The sequence below is a fragment of the Lygodium microphyllum genome, chromosome 3 (genome assembly GCF_053477565.2).
Source record: "Lygodium microphyllum isolate KBCC chromosome 3, Lygodium_microphyllum_v1.1.10, whole genome shotgun sequence".
Lineage (NCBI taxonomy): Eukaryota > Viridiplantae > Streptophyta > Polypodiopsida > Schizaeales > Lygodiaceae > Lygodium > Lygodium microphyllum.
The window spans coordinates 174250024-174273908 of NC_141137.1; the positions used below are offsets into that span (position 1 = coordinate 174250024).

At 40.6% G+C, this 23885-nt stretch overlaps 1 protein-coding gene, 1 long non-coding RNA gene and 2 pseudogenes across 4 annotated transcripts in view; 2 read left to right on the plus strand and 2 right to left on the minus strand.

The window, feature by feature from the left end:
- Positions 1 to 11357, minus strand: part of LOC148039221 (uncharacterized) — a 16864-nt gene extending 5507 nt beyond the window's left edge. The window contains exon 1 of the long non-coding RNA XR_015690376.1: positions 10883 to 11357. This is a non-coding gene — a long non-coding RNA (uncharacterized LOC148039221). The remainder of the gene's footprint in view (positions 1 to 10882) is intronic.
- Positions 11358 to 11493: 136 nt separating this feature from the next.
- On the minus strand, positions 11494 to 22891 carry LOC148039223 (uncharacterized). Of its 2 annotated transcripts, XM_087675106.1 has the most exons (5): positions 22703 to 22891; positions 22472 to 22602; positions 15211 to 15512; positions 15025 to 15062; positions 11494 to 12080 (listed from the first exon to the last, which is right to left on the minus strand). In XM_087675106.1, exons 3-5 carry the CDS (start codon positions 15268 to 15270, stop codon positions 11756 to 11758), a joined length of 423 nt encoding a protein of 140 aa, XP_087531232.1. In that variant the 5' UTR covers positions 15271 to 15512; positions 22472 to 22602; positions 22703 to 22891; the 3' UTR covers positions 11494 to 11755. The 2 variants fall into 2 exon arrangements, with proteins under 2 accessions (XP_087531232.1, XP_087531231.1); XM_087675105.1 differs by lacking the exons at positions 22472 to 22602; positions 22703 to 22891 and adding an exon at positions 18440 to 18580.
- Positions 18658 to 22177, plus strand: LOC148039224 (uncharacterized; annotated as a pseudogene). The gene is made up of 3 exons (XR_015690377.1): positions 18658 to 18794; positions 18865 to 20206; positions 22046 to 22177. The product of XR_015690377.1 is annotated as an uncharacterized LOC148039224 (transcript).
- LOC148039225 (uncharacterized) lies at positions 20272 to 20836 on the plus strand (annotated as a pseudogene).
- Positions 22892 to 23885: the final 994 nt, after the last annotated feature.

Below are 23885 nucleotides of genomic sequence, written 5' to 3' on the forward strand. Positions count from 1 at the left end.
CTCATGTCAAGCCACAGAATCTCCTTGCTAGCCTTAGTGAGGGCCACATACTCATCAACTTTTGTTGTAGATAGAGAGACTATCTTTTGCAATTTTGAAGCCTAGCAAATTGTTGTGCCACCCACAGTGAACACATACCCGGTTGTAGACCTACGAGTATTTGTGTCACCATCCATATCAGAGTCCACATAGCCTTGAAAAACATTTGTCTGTGCCCCCAAAGCACAAAACCATAGAGCTAGTCCCCCGTAGATACATGAGTATCCACTTTACTACTTGCCAGTGTGCTTTGCTAGGGTTGTCCATAAACGTACTCAACAGTGTTCTTTGCCAGTGTTCTTTGCTAGGGTTGTCCATAAACCTATTCACCACTTCTACTACATGTGCAATATCTGGACGTGTCCATATCATAGCATACATTAGAGAGCCGATGGCTGAAGCATAAGGATTAATGACACACATTACCTCCTTTTCATCTTGTGTCTTTGGACACATAGCCTTGGTCAAAATCTGAAATAGCTCGCCATGGGTGTAGAGATTAATTTAGTTTTGTCCATTCTAGACCTCTCCAGTATCGTCTCTTATACTCTTACTGAGAAAGAGTGAGTACCTTGGCCTTCCTACCCCTTGATATCCTCATACCAAGAATCCGCTTTGTAGCCCCCAAATCTTTCATAGAGAAAGACTTGGCCAGATCATCCTTGAGCTCCTTGATTTCCTACTTGTTGATACTAGCAATCAGCATATCATCAATGTACAATGTAAGGATGATGTTCTTGCCATTACCCAACGCCTTGACATACACAAAGTGGTCCAGGTTGCACCTCTTATAACCATGTTCAATCATAAACCCGTCAAACCTTATGTACCACTGTCTAGGTGCCTGCTTCAACTCATAGAGGCTTTTTCTAAACCTATAGACTAATGTCTCCATGTCTTTGGTTGCATGCCTGTTCCGGGCTAGCACCGGCCAGCTAAAAATATGCCGAAGATGCATGAAGAAGGCCGATGTGAAGTGCCGAAGATGGTGGACATGTCCCACGGAAGCTGCTGGACAAGTACGAGAATTTTTAAATTTTTCGGTTTCCGGCACCGACGGGCCCAGTCGACCTGATTTACTAAAAATAGCCTAATCCTTGTATGAGTCGGGGCCATCAAGCTTCCAAAGTTGTATAATATTAGTGTCTGAGTCAGTAGGCTAAGTTGTGTCCGGTCACCCGGACCAATTAACTTAAAAGTTAGATTTTAAGTCATTTCTAGGGGGTCAGTGTTTAGAAAAGTGTGGAGAGCTACTTGCGCGCCAGCCGTCCTGTGCTCGCTACGGCTTGTACGAGTGTCCATTTGCGTCGTCGTAAGAAGCAAGTTATTCATCTTCCAGAGCTCTTCGATTCCATGTCTTGCATTTTCAATTACCTGTGTGTGCAAGTAGATCAAAATAGATTTAATTAGTGTGTTGTTTATTCGATTAAGTGTTAATTAGTATTAATCAAGAGCTCACACTTATTAGGCACATGTCTATGCCTGTTAGGGACACACTGGTTGAGTTGTAGAGGATTCGGTAGAGATTAGGCCGAGATCTGTACGCCCATACGGCTCGCCCGAAAGGGGATTGCGTGTTCTTGCTCAACCGCTTAGCTTAGTTTGTGTTGTCCTTAGATAGTGCAAGTTCTCGGCGCCAGCTAGTTAGCATTTGATTAAGTAGGTGTCCATTAGTTAGCAGGTTAGACAGATGTCATGGCTCTCTTGTGTGTAGGTTAGCCAGTGCAATCTCCGGCCACCTCCTGACACTTGTGTGGTCGCTTCCATGCGCTAGCCGGGTCAGCTACGCCCTTGGACGACATACACATTTGCGTATTTATGTTGTCGGAGTTCTCACTTGGCCGCGACGACCCGTGAAACATTGGCGCCGTTGTCGGGGAGTAGAGCTTAGGCTAGCAGGAGACCGACAGCCTCACACGTCCTTTTTCTTGTTCCAGACCATATCTCTTAGCTTTAGTTGCATTTAGGTAGGTTAGTTTGTCCGAAAGTAGTTTTTGCATCAGATTGATTTGCTTGTGTGCGACTTGTGCTGGTAGGTATTCTAGGTCCGTGTGTGCATGGTGCCATGTATTCTGCGTGTTCTGGATGTTGGATATATGTGTTTTACGTTTTTTTTAGTAGTTAGGATATTTTTACGTCTTTTAAGTTATTTTACAGTTTTTTAGTTCTGTTTTTGTAGTTAGGATAGAATAGGCATCCACAGACACACACACACACATCTTTACATGTGCTAGATTTTTGAACACCCAAAATCTAGCATATGAGAGCTGTGTAAAGCATCATAAATAGTTGGTCCATTGCTGCATCGTAATTAGTCGGTCCATCGCGACCAGGACAATAGTCGGTCCAAGGCGATATTGTAAATAGTCGGTCCAAAAGGCAATCGCTGCACTTTAGTCGGTCATATTGGTCAAGACACAGAATTAGTTGGCCCGCTCTATTTAGTCGGTACAGAGCCGAAGGAGCACTGATAGTCGGTCACCGCCATCTCCCATCAGAGCTGCATATAAGGTTTCGCTGCATAGTAAGTCGGACGATTAAGCCTCGATAAAGCACGGCTTTAAAAAAAAAAATCTTGTGACACGGCTATTTAAGCATGGCCAACAGCCTTACAAGCTAAAACCTAAACGGCCTATCCTGTGCTCACGTCAGCCGACACCAGCCCAGTACCGGGGCTGATTGGTTTTCGTATTGCAACCGGCACTGAGCATCCTTGATTGTTCCGGCCCTACACATGTAGCTGTAATCGGCATCCGACCCTTGGCTTAGCTCTACCACCTTTGGCCTTTCACCTGTGGTGCCAATCTTGTCTCCGGTCTTGTTGCCTTAGTAAGCCTACGATCGAAGGCTACTCTGTAGCCCCTCATTTGTGTCCGGCTCCACAGTCAGCTCGTTCCAACTACAAACGGCTCATATACCCGACTGTAGTACTCCGGCACTAAACATCATCCAGCCCAACTGTACTCCGGCTCTACTTCATGTGTAAGTGTCCGGCCCTGAGGTGGCCATTGTACTACGGCCCCTCCAGTGTGCCACTAGTTTTACTCCGGCACAGCTATTGCTATTAAGATCTGGCTTTGTTATAAACTGAATGTGCGCTTCGCATCCGGCCCGTGACTGCAGCGGATCCTGATATCCGGCCCTTGGCCTTCACATCCTATTGCGGCCCACAAGTGAACCTTATCCGGCCCTAGTTACCGCATTTATACCTCTCTGTACCCTGGTCATCCAACAACCATCACCGTGTCTCTAGTCCCTACAAGTATTTTCCTACGGTCATAGACCCTTTGAGACTACACTACGGCCCCTGAGCAGATGACTTGCCTAGCCTTCCAACCTCTAGCCGACCCCTCAAGGAAGATAATTGGCCCTAAAGCATAGTGTTCAATTGGCTTTAGTGTCCTACAATCCTCAATAAGCACAATATCTTACGGCCCTTGAGGTGGGGTGAACCAGCCCCCGCACTACTCACTTTGGCACTGTTGTGCAGTGAAGTTCATTTGACCCTGGACAAGAGCTGCCCTTTGACCCACCTACTACTTTGCTCCGATCATTGTGTTCTAGGTGTGGTTAGATCCTTGTGTTAAAAGTATCTTCCTGCCCTCCTTAAACCTGATGGACTCGTAGAGTTATCCTTCGGCCAAGATAATAAATTGCTCCGACCCAAGTCTGAAAACATTCTTCGGCCCCTACCACATGTGCGCTGAGACTTGAGATGGCCTGTTGGTAAGCCCATCCAGACTGAGAACTTCAATCCCAATATCTTACCATTATTGGGCTGAACCTTAACCGCCCTAACAGGAGGCTCCGGTGAAAATTTTCAGAGAGCAAGTTTCATTCTAGAACTGCAAGAAGCCAGAAGGACCGCTCCAAGGCACTCATACCTTTACTAAGGGTGTATAGAGTATTTCATTTTGTATCCAAACCCTTAGCCTGACCACTCAAACCCAGACTAATTCAGTCACATTGGTCCAGGCTAGGCCAGTGAAGGTACCTATTTTCTGTGGAGCTTTTGGGAAGAAGAATGGCACGGACTATCACACGTAGCTAAGAGCCACAAACTTATCCGAGACCAATATAGGAGTTCAAATTGGAGCTCTTAATCTTTTCGGATTCGGGGAAGTGTGGTGGATATTTAACTTCAAGGGGAGATAAGCCGGAAGAGTGGTGGACAAATTGACCTTAAGTGGATTGATAGGCCGTGTCTATTGATCCTGACATTCCCGTGCATAGGTCATATGGTGGAAAAGCCGAAGGCGAAACATAAAGTCAAAATCTGATTGGGAAATTCAAAGTGAGGTGCCAAGCAGTGAAAGACTTGCAAGACTACGCAAACAAAGAGCCAACAAGCTGACACGCTCAAAAGTTGAATCCAAGAGCTTATCAGAGCGTATTTTTTCTATATGTACATATACATTACCTTTGTTATATATATTAAAATATATTCATGTACTTTTATGTAGATATATGTATTGTTTGATTAAAAAATGCAAGGCGTATGTATAAAAATTTTATTTTTTTATGTTTTTTATGTCTAAATGATATATACATAGTATTTTTTCAATATACTCATATACATAACCTTTGTTATATAAAAAAACGTACTCATATACTTATGTAGTTATATATGTCTTGTTTATTATAAAAACGCAAGGCGTATGTACATAAAAAGTACATTTTTTAAAGTTTTTTTATGTTTTTTCAATATATGCACTATATTTTTCGATATGTACGTTGACATGACCTTTGTTATATATATTAAAATATATTTATATACTTTTATGTAGATATATGTATTGTTTGATAAAAAACGCAAGACGTATGCATAAAATTTTTATTTTTTTTACATTTTTATGTCTAAATGATATATATATAGTATTTTTTCAATATACTCATACACATAATCTTTATTGTATATAAAAAAACATACTCATATACTTTATAGCTATATATGTCTTGTCTAATATAAAAACGCAAGGCATATGCATGAAAAGTATGTTTTTTTTATTTTTAAATATTTTTTATTATATGTACTGTATTTTTCTATATGTACATAACCTTTGGTATATACATTAAGATGTATTCATATACTTTTATGTAGATATATATATTATTTGATAAAAAACGCAAGGTGTATGCATAAAAATTTCGCTTTTTTTATGTTTTTTATATCTGAATAATATATATATTGTATTTTTTCAATATAGTCATTTATATAACCTTTATTATATATAAAAAAATGTACTCGAATACTTATGTAGCTAAATATGTCTTGTTTAATATAAAAACGCAAAGTGTATGCATGAAAAGTATGTTTTTTTATGTTTTTTAGTTATATGTACTGTATTTTTCTATATGTACATGTACATAACCTTTGTTATATATATTAAAATATATTCATTTACTTTTATATAGATATATGTATTGTTTGATTAAAAAACGCAAGGCATATGCAAAAAAAAATTTAAACATTTTTTATGTCTAAATGATATATATATATAGGTTTTTTTTAATATATTCATATACATAACCTTTATTGTATATAACTTTTATTGTATATAAAAAATGTACTCATATACTTATGTAGCTATATATGTCTAAATGATATATATATAGTATTTTTGTAATATACTCATATACATAACCTTTATTGTATATAAAAAAACGTACTCATATACTTATGTAGTTATATATGTCTTGTTTAATATAAAAACACAAGGCGTATGCATGAAAAGTACATTTTTTAATGTTTTTTTATGTTTTTTAGCTATATGTATTGTATTTTTCTATATGTACATATACATAACCTTTGTTATATATATTAAAATATATTCATTTACTCTTATGTAGATATATGTATTGTTTGATAAAAAAACACAAGGTATATGCAAAAAAAATTCATTTTTTTTACGTTTTTTATGTCTAAATGATATATATATAGTATTTTTTAATATACTCATATACATAACCTTTGTTGTAGATTAAAAAACGTACTCATTTACTTATGTAGCTATATATATCTTGTTTAATATAAAAATGCAAGGCATATACATGAAAAGTATGTATTTTTACGTTTTTTTATGTTTTTTTGTTATATGTACTGTATTTTTCTATATGTATATATACATAACCTTTGTTATATATATTAAAATATATTCATTTACTTTTATGTAGATATATGTATTGTTTGATAAAAAAACGCAAGGCATATGCAAAAAAATTTCGTTTTTTTACGTTTTTTTATGTCTAAATGATATATATATAGTATTTTTTCAATATACTCATATACTAGCCATTGCCATTGGTCAATGTGCATCAAGGAATGTACGTGAGACTATTGCAGTTTATACTACCCATTGACATTGGTCAATGTGCATCAAGGAATGTACGTGAGACTATTTACAAGCTAGGCAAGCTTGCAAGATTTGTGAGCTCAAAGGAAATAGATCCCAGTATGATTGATGAGGCAAGAGTTATGGCGGTGGAGGCAGTCTGCTATAGATCCCAGGTAGACTCGTCTCTCCCACGGCTATGGAATAATGACGAGGACTTAAGAATGACATCCATTGTGCCTCAAGGAAAAGGGCGACCCAAAGTGATGGACAAAGATAGACAGAGCAAGTTGAACACATTTTGTATTCTAAATAGTGAGTCATGATTAAATGGGTAGAAATTTATGAGAAAGCAAAGGCAAGAAGAAATAGTGAAAGGGTAGCCTTTCGATCAAGCCATGCACATGCCGTACCATATCCTCGCGATCTATGATCACTCCCAAAGGATATTCACACAAATTGGTTGTATGAGAAGATGGAGAGATTGGAAAGAGATGAGGGAATGCATATCAGTCCAGAGGAATGGGAGTATGCTCGTGGATGTTTGCCAAAGGTACCCTTAACCCTAAATCTTAATGGAATTCTTAGAGTGTTGTGCTTGATACCTCTCTTGGTATTTTCTGTGATAAACTCTTGTACCAAGACTTCAAAGTCAGTAAGCATTGAGTTTTGTAGGTTTTGGAACTAGGATAAAGCTTTCCCCTCAAGGTCAAACCAAAACCTTGGACCATTATGGTATGCACATCGTCAACTTCTTTAGCATAGATTACTTGCTTGAACAATGCTATATGATCATATGGATCACTTGATCCTTCAAAAGCTTTGCAAAGCTTTCTAAGTTGAGAGGGTCTAACTCTCTTTCTATCAATTCTTTCGATCCTAGGAGATCTATCTAAAATCAGATCTTGTCCATAGCCTAGGAACTCATCGTCTTGTGAGCTCTCTACCTATCTAGGCATTAAAAATCTCACATTAGGCTCGCCTAGAGGTTATGGCAACCTGTGGCTTGGATGTCTCTCTTCAGTCCTTGGTTCTGGAAGTATATGCGCTCTCATGCGAGTGTGGATATCTGTGGCTTCCTCTAGGGGTTGTTGGGATATTTCACCTGAATTTCTATGGCTCAAATGGCCATCTTTCTGATCCCTCTGGCTCTTATGCATGTGGGCATAACGGGGTTCAGCTTGTAGCCCATGCATCCTAGCTACCGTACGGTCCGTAAGATGAACTAATCCCTGTCTGGGTGTCAGCTATCAGATGTGATCCTGACTGCTCATGTTCTAGCTTAGATGTTGAAACCATAGGATTGTTACATTTCTGGTTGATTCCTAGTGTTGAAGGATCTGGATAAGGCCTATGCCCTCCATCCCCAGGTCGTGTTGGAAATCCCAGTGGAGGTCCTAAAGTTGATACGCTATTTGATCTGGGTCCCCACCACCCATTGTCCTATCCGTTCATTGCATTTAGCCCGTTGATTGTGAAATGTCTGGGCCCCTCCTCATTTGTGTAATGGACTTGGTTTTGTATGTCTAGCAAGCCCATGGTCATTTTATCTTTCCAATGGGTTGAGAGCAAAGTGGACTTGGTTGTGAAATGTCTGGATAAGGCCTATGCCTTCCATCCCAAGGTCGGGCTGGGAATCCCAGTGGAGGTCCTAAAGTTGATACGCTATTTGATCTGGGTCCCCACCACCCATTGTCCTGTCCGTTCATTGCATTTAGCCCATTGATTCTGAAATGTCTGGGCCCCTCCTCATTTGTGTAATGGACTTGGTTTTGCATGTCTAGCAAGCCCATGGTCATTTTATCTTTCCAATGGGTTGAGAGCAAAGTGGTTCGAACCCTTTTCTCCCTCGGTTTTCTTCGGAGGGTTCAGAAGAAGAGGCTTGTCTATAGTCTGGAACACTTTCTAGTGGGGTCCGATTTAACTCAATGGGAGTGCGTTTAAGACAAGGTGGCACGGTTGTTGAGCTGGCTCGCAAAATTATGTTGTCTAGTTTTTCCTTTTCTGCTTTTTAAATCTCCGAGGGCTATGAGAAGCTAGGTGACCCCACACACACAAACTAGTGTTTGCGGAAAACTTTTTCTTTGGTCAATGCGAAGGACAGCAATGCCCCAAATCAACCCGATTTTTCTTCTATGAACAAATAAATATTTTCCGATTTTTACCCACTGGAGATTTGATTTTGAAAAATGCAATTTTGCACCAGTTGAGGATACACTATAGCCGATCTCTGCGAGCATTGACACTTCACACAATTGCCTCTTTTTTTCTTGGCTTTTCCCTTCTGCTTTACACTTTTACATTCCCATATGTGTGTGCACTAAAGCGTGTGTGAGTGCGTGTACGCATGTGTCTGGGTGCACGTGTAGATGAATGTAGGTGAGTGTGAGTGTGTGTATGTACGTGTGTGTGTTAATGTGCCTGTGGGTGTAGGCCAGTTGTGTTTGTTTGTTTTGTTTTAATAATTGTTTTTTTGTTTTAAATCAATTTTTAATTAATTAATTAAGTAATTAATTAGTTTAATTAATTAATAATTTTTTTTGTTTTTAAACCTTAGGTTTAAGGTTTCGTTTTTCTTTATAAAAGGTTTCTCGTCGGCCGACGGTGGCATGTGTGCGGGTTTATGTGTGTGCGTGTGCGTCTTCAAGTGAGTGTGTGCGCATGCGCTCGCGCTGCTGATATGGGGTAGTGTGTCGTGTATGCAGAGTTTTTACCACCTCGGCTTCGCGTTTCTAGCTCTCACCTACACCTTACCTGGCGATCGTCACTCCTTCCTGCGCTGGTGCTTCCGCGCTCTCTCACCGACACTCCCTAGCTAGGTCCTAGACCATGGCCCTGACAGTAGCCTTGCTTGCCGGCTAAAGCCCTAGGGTAGCTTCTAAGAACTGTCTTTACTCTCTCGGCTTCTCTACACCTAAGCCGTCAAGCTGCGTTTCCCTCTTCATCTCTGGCACCCTGTCCTGCACCTCCTTTCTCGGCCAGTGGGCCAGTCCTGGCCCTTGCTCCTGCACCACCTGAGTTGGCTTTTCTTGATCCTAAGCCGCTTACCTCGTGCCCGAACTACTCTCTCTTTTTCTCAGCAACCTCGGCTATTCCTCCTCCTGGCCTTGCTCTCGGCGGCGTTGTGCTCCTAGCATCGGCCCGGCTCACTAAGCTCTCTTCATTGCTTCTACTATAGCTCCTACTGACCGTGCTTGTGTGCTCTAGAGCAACCCTTTTGCTTAAGCCACAACATTCCCAAGGCCACCTGCAACTGGCATGCAGCTCAAATCCGCCCTCTCTTGGCCTCAACGCGCGCTCTCCGGTCGCTACTCCAAACACTAAATGGCTGACACAAAGTACCACCAAGTGACTTCTCTCCACCACTCTAGCATTTTACCTTCTCTCTATAACGGCCTCCTTGGCTAAGCTCTCCTTCCCTCCCTCCTTGCTCTTGTGGTGGCTTTGGCCGCTCTCCGATGGCAGTTTCTTCCCACAAAATGCCCTAAGGCCGGCTACAACACCCAAGCTCCTCAACAATTCTCACAATGGCAGAGACCACTCTTCTCTATGCGGTGTTTGTGTCACTCAAGTGCGACCTTGTGCTCATGGTTCTTTTGCAACTCTAATAAGACCTAAAAATACAAACCCTAATGCCCAAGAAAAACCCTAATGAATCCCTAAATCCTTCACTGAAAATGACCCCTAAGCTAATCCTAAAAACACTAAAAAATGCTAACCCTAAAATAACTCAAAGAACACTAATCCTATTACTAATCCTCAAAACACAACTTTAAAAAACGCAACTTAAAAAATACAACTTGAAAAAATGTTATCGAGAGCTTCGCTCAACCGGCATGGGGAGTTTTCCTACTCTACTTTTTCTTAATCTTTGCAAAAACACAAAAAATGCAAGATAAACAAAGGAATACCGACAAATGCGTGTAAGTCTGGTTCCACTACAAGGGAAACAGGTATCAGGCGCATAGGTAGACGCATAAGTTGAATGCGGTCAAAATTTGTGTTGATGCGTCTATACTGGCGTTTATTCATGCATCTTTGGACATGCGTCTATATATGTGTTTATATTTGCGTCTATAAACGCATTTATTTCTGCGTCTGTTTGCCTAGACATAAATATAGACGCAAAGATAAACGCAAATATAGACGCAAACCGCCGAAAAACACAGAAAAAAACCAAAGAGCTGCAGGATGGAAATTGTAGCTCCTATTTTAAAGCTACAATTCCCATCCTGCAACTCTCTGGTTTTTTCTATTATCCATGCCCACCCGCATAATGCATAGGTTAGAACTGCTATGTCCACAACAGTGGGTTCTCTACCCACGATCTCTAACTGCACAAGACTAATTATCATACATTCCATAGAGAACCCACTGCTATCTCCACAACAGTGGGTTCTCTACCCACGACCTCTAACTGCACAAGACCAATTATCATACATTCCATAGGTTAGAACTGATTTACATGCATTTATCAAGTCTCATTAACAAACATGGTTTAGAGTACTTACAAACTCAGCCTGCCAAGATGCGACACCTCTAGAGCCATAGTGAGATGATCTATATCTCTCCATCTGGATCCGTCGCGCCCATTGGTGTCGTACACTCCCACCCGCATGAGCTCTCTACATCGCCTCCTCCCACTCATGAGCATGTGCACTGCCTGGAATGCCATGTCCTAGCTCTCCTCGATCCAACCGATCTTTCTAAGCCCTAGATTACCTCATAAGGAGAGCCTTTTTGTTAGCCAGGATCTCCCCTACTTTTCTCTTCGCCCAGACTTCATCAAAATGGCTATTTTTGGGATTTGAGTAGGCCGCATGCATCGATCTAAGGACTTCATTGAAGTGGGATTTCTTTTGCTTGGGCTAAGACTTGAAATAATTTTTGTAGTTTGAAGCAACTACTTGCCGCAAGTACTGTAAAACCTCACGTCCCCTCCTATCATCTAAAATCCCTCCCGCAGCAACAGTCAAAGAGTAATATGTCTCATGCCCATCTCCCTCACCATCCGAACTAGAGGAACCCCCAAAGCACGCCCCCATGCATCCCCTCCCTCTATTCCCTCTCCTTCCCCTACTCCCTCCAATCTCCCTACTCTCCCTACGGCCACTCTCCGTGCTCTCCCTACGTCCACTCTCCCTACTCCCCCTATAGCTACCCTCCCTACTCTCCCTCTCTCCACTCTCCTTGCTCTTCCTATATCGACTCTCTCTACTCTCCCTCCCTTCACTCTCCCTACTCTCCCTATGTCCACTCTCTCTACTCTCCCTCCCTCTACTCACCCTCCCTCCACTCTCCCTACTCTCTCTATGTCCACTCTCCCTACTACTATGATGTGAACCATGAGGAAGAGTCGCAGGAGGTGTGGGGTCTATACCGGCTCAGGGACATGCGAATGGACTGAATGGAGGAGTAGTAATAGGGGAAGGCATGACTGAAGAGCCCCCCGCTGGAGTGACTGCAACTGAAGGAGAAAGAGTAGTGAATGAGAAAGAAGGAGAGGGGAGGGGAGTGGGTCTAGTTGTGGGCAAAGCAGAGCCTTTAGTGTATGTCCACAACTCCTCTGGGATGGGCGGATGACCAAAGAAAGCTTCCACCGCCTGTATAAACTGCTCTTGATTCCTGGCGAGGGCATCCTTCTCAGGATCAAGAACGGGATGATAATATCCCCCAGACTCTGATCCCCTTGCTCCTGATCCCCACATACTGCACCAAGCCAACATTCACTTCACAAATTAGAATACACAAGAAAAACCCAAACGTGGAACTTGAAGCATACTTAATACTGAATAATTAATACATAACAACAATGTCCACAAACTTGAAACATACTTAATGCTTAATGCTTAATACATAACATCATCCACAACAAAACAAGAAATGACAACAAGACAAGACATGAGAAATGAGAGAGACATTGCATAAAGATTATCATGAACAAACTTGAGGAATCTAGGATTCAGCCTCATCTTCAATAAGGTCAAGCCTTGCTAAACTGTCTATTTCAACGTCTACACTAATATCTAAGCTTATAAAAAAATCGATTCCACTACTTGAGGAGCTACTATCCTCAATATACTCATCATCACCAATGGCAGAATCTCCAACATGCTCATCCTCCACTCTCATCTTAGAGTCACAATATTCATTTTTGTTGTCGACCACATCATCCTCCACCGTTGCCATGAAAGTACTGTATACTACTTTAGAATGTGGCAAGATGGGGATGACATGCCACCATCTATTATTTTCCACGCTAGGTGCATAAATGACCTACACATGCAAGAATGAAAGAATGCAAAAACGACGGTTTTCAGTCAAGTACTAAGCAATGTTTACGTGAGCAACGCATTCAAACTTGCATTGCTCCATCCATACATTGTTTGTAGGTTGAGCAACTCCAATGAAACTCATAGAACAAAGAAGGTGCATCCCTCAAACAATGGGATCGATGTTGCTAAAAAAAGCTTGTCATTCTCTGCGCATTGATCTCCCTCAATCCGATGATGCGTAAAGAAATCACGAACCATATCATCCAACACTTCCTCCTCCACTACCTCATGAGGCAATGGTGAAGGGCTGCTATTTATGAATATATATCTATATAAAAGTATATGAATATATTTTAATATATATAACAAAGGTAATGTATATGTACATATAAAAAAAATACAACACACATATTAAAAAAATATAAAAAACGTAAAAAAACGTACTTTTAATGCATACATCTTGCGTTTTTCTATTAACCAAGACATATATATATATATATATATATATAAGTATATGAATATGTTTTTTATACATGACAAAGGTTATATATATGTATAAATTTGAAAAACATAATATATATATCCCAAATAAATAAAAAACGTAAAAAAATAATTTTTTTGGCATATGTCTTGCATTTTCATATAAAACAGGACACACACACACACACACACACACACACACACACACACACACACACACACACACACACACACACACACACACACACACACACACACACACACACACACACACACACACACACACACACACACACACACACACACACACACACACACACATATATATAAGTATATGCGTACGTTTCTTTGTATATAAAAAAGATTATGTATATGAGTATATTGAAAAAACACAATATATATATCAAAACAATTTTAAAAATGTAAAAAAAACATAATATTTATGAATATGCCTTGCGTTTTTAAATCAAATAAGATATATATCTACATAAAAATATATGAACACATTGTATTGTATATAATAAAGGTTATGTATATGTACATATATAAAAAAAACAATACATATATCCAAAAACATAAAAAACGTACAAAAACGGAATTTTCATGCATACGTCTTGCGGTTTTTTGTTATACATATATACGCCTCTTCCAAAATCTACAAGATTTGGTGCGCACAAAGAAGGCAACGTATGCTCTAGAAAAGGAATGCTGACTACATAGTCTGACTAGTGTTATATAGTCTATTTCACTTGTTTTTTGTAATCAGAAATGTGAGCAATTTTCTACATTTTTAGTCTTCTACTTGTGGGCACATAGGCACCTAGGTCTTAGCTGGATAAATAAATATGACACTATCTAACGGTAAATAGACTGTAGGTTATAAATTACAATATATAATTATATGTTATCAGGTCTTTATATGCTTTGTATGGTGAGTGCATGGTAATATTATTATGTGTGAACATACTACATATTATATACTATAAATGTATCTAGATACAAATATATATATATACCTATATATATATCTATACTATATATGTACTACTATATATATACATATACTATATATGTATGTAGAGATATATATATACCTATGTCTATGTATACATACATACTAGATATACCTATGTCTATATACCTATACTATATATGTATGTAAAGATATATATATATATGTCTATATCTATATATTATATAGATATATACTTATACATACTATATACCTACGTACTACAGATATATACCTATGTCTATATCTATAGATATATACAAATATACTTATACATACTATATACTAGATACCTATATCTATATATATACTAGATATATACATATATACTTATATATACATATAAACTATATATATACTTAGATATATATATATATACTATATATATTAGATATATAAACTTATACATACATACATACATACATACATACATACATACATACATACATACATACATACATATATATATATATATATATATATATATTAAATATATATATTCTATATATACTAGATATATACATATATATAAACTAGATATACTACATATACTACTTATACATATGTATATATACTATATATACTAGGTATATACATATATACTTATACATTGAACATATATATATGTACTATATTCATGTTTAATTAAAATAATAACATTAAACATGAATTAAAATTTAAATTAGACATCCACAAGTTAAAAAATTACATACAATCATGAACTTGAAAGGAGATGTAGTACAAGCGGAGAGCTAAAGCTTTCTTGGAGAGCTTATTTGAAATGCTTGAACCACTGAAACCTATATATGAACAAAAAATATATTACATCAAAGCAATTAGCATGATTAGGTTTACATTACAAAGGGGAAAGAAATAGAGAGCTTACCTTAGATGTAGAAGATGCCTTGAAGTAGAAAAGAGTACCTACATTGATGCATTCATCCCCATAACATACATTCATGCACAAAAAACCCTAAATCAGAAGCAAAGAAGTGAAGGGCAGAGCTAGTGGGCAAGGGGAGGGCAAGGGAGTGCAAGAGTAAGAGGAGAAATCAAGGAGATGGAAGCATACCTTGCTGAATTTCATCGACGCGCATAGTAAAACGAGTCTCGAAAAATTCTGAGCGCCCATTTTTAATTTTTAGTTTTGCGTCTATTTACGCCATCTATTTTTGCATCTAAGTGAAATAAACGCATGTATAAACACATGTATAGACGCAATTTTAAACGTATTAATAAACATAAAAATAAAAGCAAAAAATAATTTATGTGTCTACAGCACGCGTCTATGAAGCCGTTCTCTTGTTGTATTCCTCATTTGCGAAGGCCATCCTTCCCGGTAACAGTGCCAAAATGTATGTGGAATCGGTCCCACTAAGCTCCACGGTCGTATTCCACAAGAAAGAAACCACACAAACGGTTAGTTGTTGCTAAACCAAACTCTAACAAATGCTAAAGATTGGGATCAAAGAAAATATACACTTAAACCTACATAACTTAATCAAAACACAATAACTTCAAGAGTTATGAGTACTCTACCTTGGATCCAAGTGTTAACACGCTCAAGCTCTCCATGAGAGCTCCAAAATGAGTCCACATAAAAATGATTCACGTTTTAGGATTTTTTAGCTTATATAGCCCCACCTCCACCCACACTTGGGCGATCAAAATAGTATTAAATTGGTCCTAAACCTATATATAATCCTAAAATATCATTTTCTGACATCTAAACTATCCTAAAGACATTACAAAGCTCTTGAAATCATTGCTATATCTTCTCTGCATCCCCACAGCTTCAAACATCCTTGTATCACTGGCACATCCCATACGTATGTCCACTTTGTACACTGCACATAGCTTTATATACACGAGTCTTATCATAGCTATTAACAATGCTCCATTAAATCCCAAATGTGTGTTTATTTATTACTCTTTGCGGCTATTACTAAGGGCAAGGTTTCCACAAGCTAGCTGCTGGTCACTACTTTGTTTTGTCTCCTTTGTAGTTATTCCCACCTTGCCCAATGTAAATGAAAGTGTGTTCATATTCATTGTCATCTTCATAGAAGCATGATAAAGTCAATGCCACCTTGAGTTTGTCTATGCACTAATAATCAGCATCTCTATCCAAAAACGGAACTGATTTCTTACTTCTATACCAGGGATGTCCCCAACATTTTCAAATCCTTGCAATTTCTCCACCCATCGTTGCTTTTTGAAATAGAGGCTGCATCCAGATCCAATCTTGAATGCCAACTATGCTTGCTTATCAAGCTCCTACAGATGCAATTAAACTCCTGAAGAGTCCTCTTTACCAAAGCCCAGGCACTTTGTTTACTGTTCCCCTAAGAAATGGGAAGTGTCCATGAAGTATTTGGCATTTTCCTTGGACAATTCGAAGTGATCGTCCAATTGCCTCCCTATCTTGCCTATATTAGTGCCCTAGCATATACTCCACGGCCATATGTGGTGAGGCCTCTCTTAGCTATATTGTCTTTCAAGAAAGCAGAATAGTTTCATTCTCTCTAGCTTTTCACTTCCCATCTTGCAAGAACTTTGCCAAAGCTCATCATTAAGAAGCCACTAGTTTTTGCCAATAGTGGGGTGCTGATCTTTGCAGAAGTATAGCTGATTGTTTCTTCAAACCATACCTCTTTGCAGTCGACACTTGTCCTTGCGAGCATTCATGATCACCATCCATCCTTGCCTCCACCAGTTTCACCAACATTGTGATGCCATCAATGGAAGGAATCCTAGCATCTTGTCTCCAGTCACCATTTCTTTTGACATTCTTACCACAACCTTCCGAGTAGTCCCGCACTGTAGAAGGCCTTGGCCTCTTACTGCCAGCACCCAAAATTGCGACTATTGAACTATGAAAGGTGAAGCAACTAGAGAATACATAGATGGAGGCTTTAGGGAGAGCCTGAGAATGAGTCGATGTATCTCTATCCAGCCCAGCACTTCTCTTGGACATAAATGCCCTAGGTAGGAGCAATGTTGGTTTCTGCTTATAAGTGATGTGCAAGTGTTGATCCCCTGCACCTGCCAGGTTCCATTGAGGGGAAACAAAGGGTAGCGATGTAGGTGGTGTGGGAGCTTCATATGCCATGTCCAAGACATGCTATTCCTGGCCAATTTCCTATTGCAATCTTGAAGTAGGGCAGGACAATGGGCAAATGATAGATTTGAGTGTACTTACCAGATTGGAATGCATGGTAGGTGTGTTGAGCTGGGTTTCTTGTAGAATATTGAGTTGCTCAAGCACACTTTCTCCACCGCCATCATCGTGTCCCCCATATACACTTGCATGCCTAGCAGGCGACATGGTGGCTAGCATGTCCAATGGACTAAGATTGAGTGCAGTGGGCGACCTGTGGGTTGAGATTAGAAGAAGGTATCTCTGCATCTTGCTCAAAGATGTGTGCATTGGAAGCAGGGGAAAAAGAGGAAGGGGGCAGTTTAAATTCTTGTGCGCCAGAGATGTAGACCGACACCAGCAATCAAAGCTTGGAGGGGTCCCATCACTTTTAGACGTCTCATCACTTTTAGATGGTCCAAGTTTTTTTCGTCGGCCTAGTTTCACAATTTTGACCCTAGTTTTTTTTGCCATGATCAGACGGTTCAAATCGCATTAAAAATCGTGCATGGAGTCCTTACCCGTGGATCCCTCCTCTTTAGCGTCAACCAAAATCCGTCGAGAGTGGTATGTGTTTCTTCCTTACACTTAGGCCGTATTCAGACTGCGAATGGCACAATGAAGGGCATAAGACTAAATGCTTCACACTGGCTAACCCCCGGCGTCAAATCTGCACCTCACCTAGATTAACGAAGGACTGTGAGCCATGTGATCTAGATTCAAGTTCCCGATCTGCATGTGCAGGGAGTATTTTTCCCGTGCTTGCCGGAAAAGGTCGGTACTCATTCTCCTCCTTCGTCCATGGAGTCCACCAATTAGATTTTGCCAACTCCAAGTTCCACCATTCACTTTTGGTAGTGACAATGATTCACACGGGCTAACCCCCGTCATCAAGATTAACGGATGGTTGTGAGCCATGTGATGTGGGTTCAACTTTCCGACCCGCATGTGTAGGGAGTATTTTTCCGTGCTTGCTGGACAGGCAGCCTTTAGAGGCCGATACTCATTCTCCTCCCATGGGGTCCACCAATTAGATTTTGCCAATTCGGAAAGCCACGATTCAGTTCCGGTAGTATGAACCTAGCCTTAGTGTGTAATTCCGTATCAGTGCATAATTAACGAGTAGAGAGAGAGAGAGAGAGAGAGAGAGAGGGGCAAAAACCTGCTGGAGACGCGTCTCGCGGACGTGGAGAAAGCAAATCTAGCTTCACATCATCAGCGATGTGAAATCCTAGCTCAAAATCCTTAACTTTGAGAAAATCTCCCCAGTTCACGGCGCCAAGTTTGTACACGTCAGTCATGACAACTCCTACGGACAACCCATCATCATAGTTGTTGGGCTCGGCCGATTCCGCAGTTTTGGCAGCAACAGCAGCAGCTATGGAGGTCTTCCCGAACGCCCTCTACGGCGGTGCCCATATCCACAAGAGCCTCCAACCTTACCGTCTCCGTCTCCAGGAATACTCCCATCTTGAAGAAGAGGTGCTTGCCTGCCTCAATTACTGTGGATTTGGTCTACAGAGGAAGAGGGCTTTTCCTTGTCCTTCTCTCTTTTGGCGTCTCTGTCCCATAACCCCTTCACCATGGAATGTGCCATCTGCAACTGCATCATGGAGTTTCCTCGTCCTTCTCTCTTTTGGCGTCTCTGTCCCATAACCTCTTCACCATGGAATGTGCCATCTGCAACTGTATCATGGAGTTTCTCAACATCTCTAGTGCTGAGTATAACATTGTCTTCACTGCCAGTCGTGGAGCTACCTTCAAGCTGTTTGCGTATGCATATCCATGGGATACTAGTCCCGACTTGTCACTATATATGACTATGAGAGAAATCTGTGGGTTGGATGGAGCAAAGAGCTTTGGATTGTGGAGCTAGGGTATACAGGGACAAGTTTAGGTGGCCTTCCTTGAGGGTTTACTCAACTGAGCTGAAAAGAAGCTCACCAGTGGCACTGGTAGGAAGACAAAAAACAAGCTCAAGAGGCTGCTGGGTGCGAATCCAGGTCTCCTCACCAGCTCTTCTCGCCTCACTGTTGCATCATGGCTGGATCGTATCTGGATAAAGTAACAGCACATCTAGAAAGGGCAGAAGAAAGGACTTTTTGTTTTCCCAGTTCAGTCTCGTGTTTCATATCAATGGATGTCCCTTGCGCAGCAAAATCAGTTGCATGTTCTGGTCGATGCCTCTTGTCTGGGCCCAAAAGGCATGGACTCGTTGGGTCTCTCTCCCTTTTTCGCCCATCAAGCTTTTTATAAGAGGCATCGCCCATCAAGTCTCTTTTTATAAGCTTTTCGGTAGTGACCCTTCAAGCTTTGGCTGTCTGCTAATAAGATGCTCTGTGGCCCAAAGCATTCAGGATGGATTGGGAGGACTTGTATCATGCATGGTTCGCATCACTCCTACGCCATCTAACTGGTTATAAGCTCCTTTTCGACATTAGAAGATAGTGAAGGTTTTGAAGCAAAGAATATGTTCCATGTGTTTTCTGGGCCAATGCCAGCTATTGATGAGATAGACATCCCAGCCCATTGCATCTGCATCTCCTAGTCTATATGTGATGATAATTATAGCTCTGCCTGTGAAGATGCAGAGCTTGAATCTCTAAGCCACAGTCTTGTTTTTAGTGAAGATGGCCATGGCATTTCCTTTCCAGTTGATGTCAGTTCGAGTCCTATTAGCATTGGCAATTGTGCCTCTTTCTCTCTTAGTGATCCCCTCCGTGATGAACCCATCCCATCCCTAAGAACCCTTTTGCAGCTAGCTGGTAAGGTGATCAATGTCACGAGACAAATCAAGGGTCTATGTTCCGGGCTGCTGCACCTTCAGACTGGATGTGTTGGAAATAGTGAAGACAGCAATGGAGAAGATTTCTTTGTCTTCAAAGATGCACTCGAGGAGTTTCTTGAGGATGAAAATAATGATCTTAAGGTAAGTTGATCGTAAATGCCGCTTATGTCTCTAAAGTGCAAGCCAGGAACAGCTAGCTTTGGGCAATGGGGAAGAACTGTCTTTGGGCCCAAAATCTAGTGAGAAAAACTTTGACACTTGTTGCAAGCATCGTGGCAGTCCTCAGTACGCATATTATAAGCGGTGATGGCATGACATGTGAAGCATGGATACATGCACAACATAAAGACCAAGACCTCTTCCTCTTAACTGAAGTATGTGATCATTTCCAGGCAACTCTCAGCTCTTCAGAACTTCCAAAATGGAATGAAGAGAAGTGTGAGCTGTTCTTAGAGGAAGGTGTGAATAAGCTGGAGCATGTGTGAGTCACTGCTTCTTTTGTGTGTAGACGAGGTAGGAGAGCTAGGTGAGAGGTTTTCAAAGTTCAGGAGGTCGCTAAGAAGTATCCCAAGCTGCAGCAACTTTTTCAGTCTTGTATTCGGCACTGATTGGAAAGTGGTGGACCTAGCAACACAGCTGCAGAGGAAGATCCCAGTCCGTGTGAGATTGGCTCTCACCCTTTCACTTTTTACCGTCCCATTTATTTGATTGGAAATAGTGATATTCTTACCCAGGTGTGAGATTGGCTCACACTTTCATTTTTTACCGCCCCATTTTTTTGATTGGAAATAGTGATATTCTTACCCAGGCTAGCAGCACTGAGACCAGCAGCAGTGAGTGATGTAAACACAAATCCAAAACATGTAATACGATATTGGAGGCCACTCGGGGCAGCATACTACGATTTCATCGACACAAAAGACAAGCTAACTGCAACCATTCTATTGGCACAGATGATGTTTGTTGATCTCACAGAACTGAGCTGGGTGACTCGGGATTTAGCTAGCTGTTTTTGCTTGTATTGCGGGATTTGATGTGGCTGCATGGGGGTCTCTTCCACAGCAACTTGTGGCAAAGCACATGAGGACCATTGTCAAGATAGGAAAGGCCAGGGAGCCACTGTGGAGCAGCTCTTGCTGCTGGTGTTGCTATGTTGTTGCATGTTGAGGACAACAAATTGCTGGGTGATTTTCTAGACAAGCTGATGGAGGTTTGCGTCGATGGTGGTGCATAAAGGTATTAGGGGGAAGATGGTGACCTTGGATTGTTATCATGCTAGCTATGCATGAGTGTACGAAGAGTAGACACTACTACATCGAACCTGTGACGATGGCCACCTTCTTGAGTACTATGTTTGGGAGCGATATCGTGGAGAAGTTGAAAGCTAATCTTGTGAACATGGAAGCAACTCTTTTCTTCAATTCTTTCACCCCAACATCTCTGGAATTTTCTCACCAACTATTGGGAAGGGCCTACGCTACAATGGTTGCAAGGAGGAACGAGTGCATTCTTTTACCTCTCTTCCTGCTTGTCATGGACCTTCATCAGTTGGCCCTCGTGAGTGTTCTGTGCTGCCAAGAGCTGCAAAGGTTCTGAAGGTCCACAGCTAGGTAGTAGGACAAGTCAAAGCTAGTGGAATAAGCAATCCTTTGGCAAAGCCATAGAAGATCTTCAGAACGAGAGTAGGGTGGATTCCTCTACAAAACGTTTTTTTCCAATTGGCCACACAAGGGAGTGTGATCCTGAAGTTTGTTATAACACTGTAGTGGGGTGTGGCCTTTCTTGCTTCAAGCACCTTTGAGCAGCATATATTCTTCCTAAGTTGCTGCAGCTGTCTAGGACTTGTGGACATCTTTAAGGATGCTGATGTTTGATGACTGTGAAAAGGTTTTGTTACATGACATGATCCCTATGGTTTACCTCGCACACCTTGTGGGCCACTTTGTGGTCTATACTGATGACGGCTTTGCCTATATGCAGAAGGATTATCCCAATTAGAATTGGTTCCCACGAGTTCTTCATTCACATGCGACCTCACATGCAACTGCCTTTCTATCAAACATCTCCCCAGAGTTTGCATGGATACTGATCCTGGTGGCGGCGTGGAGAATCCAGGCAGCTGCTTAGCTGACCATTGATGATGGGCTAACTCGGTCAAATCTTGGTTGGACGAGTGTGGTGAAATAGGGGGATGTATACAGTTCACGGTTCCATCCGCCCTCTCACAGGTCAAATTTGATGATTTTTATTTTGCAAGTAGTATAGCTATCTTCTATTTGCATATATGCACATACATTGTCATAAACACAATATGCATGCACATGTCAAATAAGCCATATACAAACGTATAGATATGTATACCATGATGCATCTGTGCATGCATCCATGTGTATCTGGTGCCCTTACCTGCTGTTTGTTGGATGACTTCCACCTCTAATCGAACATGTTGAGCCACTTGAAGCACCACTATTCTCTGGTCTGCTGACCAAACTTGTTGAGCCAACACTATTTTCTTACCAGACGCCAAGTTCTGATGCCTGCACAGGAAACAAATCTTACAAAACAGCACAATGTGCATGAGTTATGTAGTTCACAAGGTGTTGATTATAGCAAACCAAGGAAAAGACGAAAACACACCCCCTTCTTCTCCTCACAATTGTAAGAGTTTAGCAAGGATCATTGTTTGGGTATGCCTTAGCTATCGATATGGAGATTGTGTATTCACTTGAGACATGCAGGGTTAGAATTCGATGTCTTTGTGTTGACTAATTTGTTGAGTATGAATGGGAAATGCAGTATGGTGAATATATCAAATGTTATCCATTACCTAGGTGTGAACACACTAGGTGCATATAGAACAAGGTGAGGGCTAGTGGAGGAGCTTCACTACGGCCTGCCAAGTAGTTGGAGAGTGTAAACGTGGAACCCAAAGAATCTTGCAGTAAGTATATATATATATATATATATATATAAAGTTATCATAACCTTAATCTGTGCGCCATTGTGTTGCTCCCTTTGACATGCAGTATATTTTTAATAGCTTAAAATTACAAAACTAAAGCAAGTGGGCCGTGACCTTTATATATATAATTATATATATATATAAATTCATCCACTACCTGTCAGAGGGCCAATCGAGTGGCGCAATTTAATATAAATGGGTGGGTGGCGACTGGCGAGGCCGATAATACATATAAAAAAACAGCAACTGATCGATTTTGGTTATATATATATAATTTCGGCCGTATGTGTATAGGGGGTGTGACGGTAGCGCAGCAGATCGTGTGTGTGTGTGTGTGTGTGTATAGGTGATCGGCAGTATGCAGCGCCGTAAACGAAGAGGATTATATATATATATATATATATAGTCGGTAGTTTGCAAAGGCGTAGAATAAACGGTGCAGGCGGCAGTGTTGAATTGAATAAATATAATACTATATATATAGATAGAGAGAGAGAGAATAGTGTACAGACGGCGCAGACTACAATATATATATATATATATATATATGGCGATGGGCGGTAGTTTTTTAAAGGAGATATATATATCGCCAATTGACTCGTAATATTTGGGAATGGCAGAGCCTGCGGAGGTTCAATTTGGTGATCGCGTGTGTGTGAGCGTGTAAATATTTGGGAATGGCAGAGCCAGCGGAGGTTCAATTCGGTGATCGCGTGTGTGTGTGTGTATATATATATAGAGAGAGAATATTGTAAAGGCGGCGCAGAATAGTATATAGTGTAATATATATAACAAGTTAATGGCCTGAGCCAAAGCACTCATTGTTTTTCCTTATTCACAAAAGCTAGAGCAACGCTA